Source organism: Passer montanus, unplaced genomic scaffold (genome assembly GCF_014805655.1).
Source record: "Passer montanus isolate IOZ18808 unplaced genomic scaffold, ASM1480565v1 scaffold15, whole genome shotgun sequence".
NCBI lineage: Eukaryota > Metazoa > Chordata > Aves > Passeriformes > Passeridae > Passer > Passer montanus.
This window is the reverse complement of record NW_024362051.1, coordinates 11,993,750-12,001,593: the sequence shown is the minus strand read 5'-3', so window position 1 is coordinate 12,001,593 and position 7,844 is coordinate 11,993,750. Positions and strand designations below refer to the sequence as shown.

Here is a 7,844-nt window from a genome sequence, read left to right as displayed (position 1 = left end):
AATTCCTGGAATAATCTGCCTTTCAAGATACTAATCATAGCAAGTTTTTGATATTTCAATCAGATTTGGTTGCTTCTGAAAGCTATTGATTTGAAAAAAATCCAGGATTTGCTCCCAATGACTGTGTCATGATACCTGTACCTCAGCAAAAGCATTTCCTCATTTATCCTCTATCTTTGGCATGCTCTGTTAAGTTAGAAACTCAAATCAGCACAAAATTCTTGACAAGGGAAGGGGAGAAATATATTCAGATTTAATCTGGTGATTGCAGCTCATTTGTTGCCAACAGCTCCTTCATCAAGGCCACCAGGTGAATTATTAACCTCTTCCATCCACAAACAGAAAAATACCTTCGGTCACGAGGAAGCAAAAACAGAAAAAAAGGTTCCTTGGTTTATCTGGGTAAACTTGAGTTCATGTCCTGTCATGGGAAAGGGACACAGCGAGGTTCACTCTGCAGAGGAAATGCTGCTGGAGGGAAACAAGGCAGGGAGAAAGTGTGAGCAGGGCAGGGAGAAAAGTGTGGGCAAGGCAGGGAGAAAAGCATGAGTAGGGCAGGGAGAAAAGCGTGAGCAGGGCAGGAAGAAAAGTGTGAGCAGGGCAGGGAGAAAGGCACCAGGGAGAAAAGTGTGAGCAGGGCAGGGAGAAAAGCATGAGTAGGGCAGGGAGAAAAGCATGAGTAGGGCAGGGAGAAAAGCATGAGCAGGGCAGGGAGAAAAGCATGAGCAGGGCAAGAAGAAAAGTGTGAGCAGGGCAGGTAGAAAAGCATGAGTAGGGCAGGGAGAAAGGCATGAGCAAGGCAGGGAGAAAAGTGTGAGCAGGGCAGGGAGAAGAGTGCCTGACTCCCCTGGAGTAGATGTGGGGACTGTCCTGGTGGGAGCAGTGACATCTCAGTGTCCTGGCACCTCACTGCTCCTCTGGGCTCTGTCTCTGCCCAGCCACTCATGTGGTGAGAAAAGCCTTTCCTGGGGAGATGTTCCACCAAAGCAGCCAAAGTTGTCTCGGGGAGATCCTCTCAGAAATGAGTTCCAGCAGCAGCTGCCTGCCAGGGTGGAACAGGCAGCAATCCTCCCAGGCTACTCACAGGCTACTCCAGGCAAACCTCATCAGCCAGCTCCCTGCCATCAGCTCCAGAGCCCAGCCAGGGCCTGGCACTCCTCCAGCCCCCCGGGTGCCCCTGACATTGGTGTGACCAGTAGTTCCAGCTGACCACTGGTTTTGAGCAGCTGGGGAGCAGGCACAGAGCAGGTAATGAATGCAGCTCCTGAGCAATTAATTCAGTGTATAAATAGAGAAGCAGTCAGCAGGTGCCTGCTGCTGTCCCTGCTGCCACCCCTGACGCTGGTGTCCAGGCTCTGCAGCAGGTAAGGGAGGCATTTCTGGGAGCAGGATGTGGGAAGGGGACTCTTGGCTGTGCTGGGGGAAGGATGTTGATTTGGACTTTCTTCCAAGCAAAGGGTAATTGGGGCAAATAAAGCCAAAAAAGGCAACAGAAAGGCTCTGGTAGTAATGGAAGGAAAGGCAGAGAGGACAGGGAGAGGCACTTGCTGGGAAGGCTGGAAAACAAAGGGTAAATGGGGTGTGCTGGCAAATGAGGATCAAGGCAAATTCATGTTATTTTAAAATGTATGGAAGGAAAAGGAGGCAGAAGCAAAAATTAGTTAAATCAAATGAGAGATAAAGCAATAAAATAAAGTCATCCAAGTGTCTCCCCAGTCTCTCACACCTAGGGGACACTCCCAGCAGCAACAGCAGCAGCACTTCACCCAACTTCACAGAATCCCCTGAAACTCAGATCCTTCTGCAAGCAGGGAGGCTCTGTGACAGCTCCTGGTCAAGCAGAACAAACATTTATTACAGAATACAAATCATCCCCTGTGAACTCCTGCAAAAACAGCATCTTGCTTTACACTATCTCCTTATTTGTTTTATATTTTGCCTTTGTATCAGACTGCTGGGAGCTTTGAGAATAAGTAAGAAACTACAAAACCTCCTCTTTGGCCTGTGTACTTCTTAAGAAATGAACTCCTCAAAGGTACCCCCAAAATAATCAGGCATTAGGAAATTTTCCCAAAGGAGCCCAGACAGGTTGGAGGCAGCCAGGATGCCCTGTTTGCCTCAGACCTGCTGCTTCAGCGACCCCCAGGAGCAGCCAGGGAGGGGGACCTGGATGTTCCCACAGCTCCTGCTCCAGTCCCAGGTGCTGGACTGGTCATGCTGGTGTTGCTCGAGGCAGAAGTGACCACGCAGATTTGTTTCTTCATTTCAAAATAAATCTGCTGACAGAGGCAAAGGGCTGCCAGGAGCAGAGGGATCCTCAGCTGCACCCATCATCACCTCACTGCTGAAATGGCTCCTTTTGCTCCAAAAAACAGACACCAGCAGTGGGGCTGTGTCAGGCTTTGAGTACTCCACAGCTTGGAGGAAAAAAAAAGAAAAAAAGAAAAGGAAGAACAACAATAAAAACATGTTATAAACCAAATTCACTATGCTGTTACACCAAGGCAAAAAATAATCTGTTAAATAAAAGTCACCAGTAGGTTGAGCTTTACACATTTAAAGCAGAGAGTGGCTGTTTCCAAACTGCTTTTACTGCCTTCAAATCCTGGTTTACAGCAAGGGCTCAGTGGTCTCTAGTAAGGAGGTTTTCCTCTGCTTTTAACAGAAATTCCCATCTGCCTCATGGGTGTGATCCCAAATAAGGGCAAGTGGGAAAATAAAGGAACCATCCTTCCCTTTAACACGACCAACACAACTGCCAAAAACCAGCATGTATTTAATAAATGCAATGTAGATTGCTTTATTTGACCTTCTGTTCACAAAATAATTTTATTATATGTATGAAAGCAGCATACAGGCAATAAAATTATGAAAACATTCACAATACATAAATACACAGACCTGATGCAGGATGTATATAGTTTGTTAGACTTTAATTTTTTTTTTCCTCTCAGTTCTCTTTTCCTGACAACACATTTGTTTTGATATATGTTACGAAAAAGTTGCTCCAAAGGGTATTTTCTCCCATTTAGAAAAGAAATGGATTCCTTTGAATGCTGCTGAATATTAACACCCAATATTCCTGTTGCTAATGCTCAGTGATTGCTTTTGGCATTACAGAGGGAAAGCAGCAGGGAAGGACAGTGGCAAAGTAGCAGGATTTTTTTAATTAAACATTGGCAACTTTTTTGGAGTTCACAGGACGATTTCGAGATGGAGGATGCAGTTCCAGCCATATTTAGAAATGTTTTAATCCAAAATGGTAATGAGGCCACTATTCCTTATTGATTGGAGTATTGACATGGCAATCACTAAACTGCAATGTCCTCCCAGCTCCCGGGGTAAAGCACCAGGGACCTCAGGTTTTAACTCTGTTTTTAATTCTGACTGTGACACAGGAGCAGACAGACAGCAGGGTCCAGGTGGTCCTGCAGGATAACCAGATTTTGGCATCCTTCCTACCATTATAACCTAGTGTGTTTGTTCAGAAAAGATATCCAAGACTTGAAATAAGAAAAGTCTGAGAAAGCTGTTTATCTTACATAAATACAAAACACTATATACTAAGAATTGTTATCTAAGAAGCTTTCCTTCCCAAACTGGATTCTTCTTAAGGTTGTAGTCATATTTAAGGTATTTACAGATCCACAAACTTGACATTCTAGCAAAGTCTCTGTAACATGAAACTTTTTAAAAATAAATAGCAGCAATTCCTTTTATTTCTATAAGGGAAGAAAATTCACAACTCAGTCAACTCTGGTCCTATCTTTTGAAAGAAATCCCACTTAAAAATAAAAAAAGCCCACAAGCAAACCAACTCCACACAGCATCAGTTCTGTTAATTCCTTCATTTCTTGCTGAGCTCCTTAACATTCCTCCATTCCCCCCACCAGCTCTCCAGACTATCAGAGCTTGTAATAAAGTGCTGACTGGTTGACTGGTCAAAAAGCAGTTATGACACTCCAAAAATATCCCATTATTTAAACATCTTAAATAACATAAATAAAGCTAGATCTGTTATAACATATGAAAAATATCAATTTAAAACAATAAATAAATAAAACCAGTATCAACATATTACCTCCCAAAGCTTTAAAAATAACCGTTCTCGTTATAAGGCTCAATTATTTGTCAGAAATAATTTTAAGAAGGCATCTACCTACCTTTACAATCCCTCAGTCATTAATTAGGACCTGTTAACACCCACTATCACAAGACAAAGCAATCTTTTAACTTCTAGTAAACATTAATCTTTAAATACTCAACATTTATCTTTTGCCTCACTTTTAGCTAGAAATTGGTTTCTCTGTACAGAGAAGAAGCAACATTTTCTTTGTAACTGCACTGTATCTAAATTTGTAGATTTTCCTCAGTATGAACAGTACAGTTTAACATCCTTTTTTATAACCAATTTCCAGTATCTTTTTCTGTTTATTGTTTAAAATGTTAAATTTGCTCTGAATGCCAGGAAAATTAATTCTGGGCTTGGTGTAAATGTGCATTTTTCTCCCTTAGAGCATAGGTTCTTACCAAAAAAATCTTGTATATCTTTTTTTTCCCCAAAAAAAGATTATTACATATACACCATTAGGTCTTGCTGAGTAAACCTTATTGTTCAGGTTTTATGCTGCCCATTCTGTGTAATGGGATTGATCTTTTCCAAAGAAACATCAGCTTCATAATCCAAGATACCCGACAGTGCTGGAGACATCTTCTCCAAGGTCTTTGACAGTTCACCCTCCTCGTCTTCCTTTTTAAGAGGTTCTTCTTCCGGGCAGATAATGGAGTGTGGAATCAGGTAAACCAGATTAGACTCTTTGGGGCTGGACCCTTTGGGCTCGTGTTGGCTGGAAAAAACCACGGCCCCGTTGTTGTTAATGCTGACAGTCTCGATGGCATTGCCAGACAGGGGGCAGAGCCTGTAGCAGCCCAGCAAGGTGGAGAATGCCTTGCGGAAATCAGCGTTGAAGGCATAAATGATGGGGTTGAGGGAAGAATTGGCCCATCCAAACCATATAAAAACATCAAAGGTGGTGGAATTAATGCAGAAAGCCTCTGCTCCCTTGGACGGCTGGGTGGGCTCGCAGAAGGGAATCATGCAGTTCAACACAAAAAATGGCAGCCAGCAGCACACAAACACCCCCATGATCACCGAGAGGGTCTTTAACACCTTTGTTTCCCTCTTGAAGGACATTTTGAAGTTGCTCTCTGGCTGCTGGCAGTCCATGCTGCTCCTGTTGCCACCTGGGTTCTGGCAGTTCTTGGCATGCACTGCTGCTCTCTCCAGAGCCGAGATGCGCCGGATTTGCTTCTGAGCAATCCGGTATATCCTGGTGTAGGTGACTATCATGATGGCCACGGGGATGTAGAAGCTAATTAGAGAAGAGGAGATGGCATACATCCTGTTTAGGCTAGAATCACAGTTGTCCATGCTCACACCTTCTAAGCTGGCATTGAAGTCCAAAACGTTCGTGGTTGCAGCCTTGTGCCAGTTCAGCTGCACCGGGATGAAGGAGATCAGCACGGACAAAGTCCACGCCACGCTGATCATGATGAAGGCTGCCTTGGGGGTCATTTTCCTCTCGTACCTAAACGGGCTGGAGATGGCCCAGTATCTGTCCACACTAATGACACAGAGGTTTAAGATGGAGGCTGTTGAGCACATAATATCAAAGGCCACCCAGATGTTGCAAAATGAACCAAAAGGCCAGAAACCGGCAATCTCAGCCACAGCTTTCCAAGGCATGACCAAAACTGCCACTAAGAGATCTGACACGGCCAAGGAGATGACAAAGAAGTTGGTCACCTTGGACCTGAGGTGGCGAAACCGAATGACAGCTGCGCAGACCAGCGTGTTTCCCAGCAGCGTGGAGAGGATCAGGAGCGAGAGGAAGCAGCCCGTGAGGATCCGAAAGGAAGAGGAGTCCCTTTCCACCAGCAACCCTTCCCCGTCCATAGTGGTGTCGTTCCAAGTCATAGTTTCTCCTGAGGGAAAATCATATCATGATTTTCATGACGACATCAACTCCTCTCCTTGCAGAGATCACAGAGATCAGACGGCCATTAATTACTCGTCACCAAACCGAGCAAAGGTCTTTTCCTGCAGTCCCTTCGCCCCCAGACAGACCTCACCCTCTTTGAATCATCCTGAACAACATCCTGAAAGCTCTGTGAGCAGGAACTGAAAATGCACAAACACAGTCCACCCTACAAACAGGGGTTTTTAGCAATCCCTTCAGAAACACACTGCACCAGCCCTGCATGGAGTAGCCTAACTCAGACAGCTCACCTGTAAATGTTCTGCTGCCGTCCTCTGCAAACACACCCCACACACAGCAAAGCAATCACTTTTCCATGCTTGCATCTATTCCCACTTAAATAGACTATTGATCGAGTGTTTCCAGTGTCCACTGCACCAGCCCTTCATATTTACTGAAGCGTGTCAGACAAGATGCCTTTTCTCTAGTTCCCTAAATGTCTCACTGATGAAACACTCCATCCCTCCTCCTCGGTACATTCCTGTTACAAAATGCACCAGTTCTCGCTCTGTTTCTTGGCACTATCAGAAAGCAAATCTTCACTTTGTTTCAAACTGTTTTACATTTCCAAGACAACAAAAATAAACATACAGTAGGTGTGTTTTAAAGGTTTTCAGCAAGAAGTAGCTCAGGTTATTTAGTTTGACTTAAACAAGAAATGCTGGCTCCTACCTTTCACCTCTGATTCCCTGCTTGCTCTGGGACGCAGGGCCGTCTCTCCTCCTGTTTTAGTTTTGGAATTGCATAGCAAATTTTATATACAAAACCAACACAGGAACGCTGCATTGCATCGTGTATGTGGGTTTTTTTCCCTGAAAGTGCAAATTGGCAGGGGAGAAGTAAGAGTGGACCACCAGGAGTTAGTTTTCAAGGGAGCAGCAGGTCTGTGCCGTCGGACCGTGCGTGACGGACCCTGCTGGTGTGTGCCCAGCTCCCTCCATCCCACGGCCCCTGCTGATCACTCCGCAAACTTTGCTGGCCGGATCAGTCCCAGTCGCACTTTGTACATCCCGCTGCGGCGGCACATCAGGGCGAATCATCCCAGGCAAAAGGCACGGTATTCCCAACACTGGCAAGAGCCCGTTACCAGTTTTTCCCTCGGTCGTTTGCCGGATGAAGAAAGAGGCGAGAGGAGGAGGAGAAGGACCTGAGTGACCTTCCCTCGGCCACCACGCCGCGATGCCCGCCGTGGGTTCCTCTTCCAGCAGGAACAAGTCGCTTTAACACTCCGCTGCCAAGTTATAGCTCTCCATAACTACTCCGGAATAATCCCACCTCCTGCTCAGCGGGGCTGCGCTCCAGGGATCGGGTCCAGCTCTCACCATGCTTTTTCCCTCTCGGAAAGGCGCAGGCGGAGGCAGCTCCTCACTCTCTCCCGCTGCCCGCCCCGGGCCGCGCATCTCCCGGCTTCCTCCTGCCCGGGGCAGGGCTCGGCAGCATCGCCCCTCCAGGAACGCTCTGTCTGCCTGGCGAGTCCTTCCTAAAGGATTAAGACAAGGGAATGACAGGCATGGAGGCACGCAGCGAGCAAAAAGCCACCCCCCTTCGCCTCCTCTAACATCTTCGGTCGGGCGCCGCTCCTTCTGGGCAGCTTTTCCTGCCTTCCTGGGGAATAATGTCCCGGGCGAGAGGCCGAGCGGGGCTCGGGGAGCGGCTCTCGTGGAGTTTAGCGGGGCCGGGGTTACTTTGCCCGAGCTGCGGGACTCGCGGACAGTGAGTAGCGGCCCCGCTCCCCCGCGACGGGCGACGCTCGGGAGGGGCGGCGGGGCGAGGCAGCGCCAGCCGGGGCAGCGGCGACAGCACGCT

At 46.9% G+C, this 7,844-nt stretch overlaps 2 protein-coding genes across 3 annotated transcripts in view; one reads left to right on the top strand and one right to left on the bottom strand.

The window, feature by feature from the left end:
* Positions 1 to 1,303: 1,303 nt before the first annotated feature.
* The window catches only part of SFXN1 (sideroflexin 1), a 39,312-nt gene continuing 32,771 nt past the window's right edge, over positions 1,304 to 7,844 (top strand). The window contains exon 1 of the mRNA XM_039701288.1: positions 1,304 to 1,364. The gene's annotated coding sequence lies outside the window, so the exon portion shown is untranslated. The remainder of the gene's footprint in view (positions 1,365 to 7,844) is intronic.
* Positions 1,377 to 7,838, bottom strand: DRD1 (dopamine receptor D1). 2 transcript variants are annotated; one of them, XR_005626688.1, is made up of 2 exons: positions 4,082 to 5,985; positions 1,377 to 2,417 (listed from the first exon to the last, which is right to left on the bottom strand). XR_005626688.1 is itself a non-coding variant. In XM_039701286.1 (2 exons), the coding sequence occupies exon 2, from the start codon at positions 5,975 to 5,977 to the stop codon at positions 4,616 to 4,618; it is 1,362 nt and encodes a 453-aa protein (XP_039557220.1). In that variant the 5' UTR covers positions 5,978 to 5,985; positions 6,711 to 7,838; the 3' UTR covers positions 2,812 to 4,615. The 2 variants fall into 2 exon arrangements, 1 of the variants encoding a protein (XP_039557220.1); XM_039701286.1 differs by lacking the exon at positions 1,377 to 2,417 and adding an exon at positions 6,711 to 7,838 and having other exon boundaries at positions 2,812 to 5,985.

What these genes read in the sequence shown, in the direction of transcription:
- DRD1 (XM_039701286.1), bottom strand. Translation starts at nt 5,977, where the DNA reads ATGACTTGGAACGACACCACTATGGACGGGGAAGGGTTGCTGGTGGAA.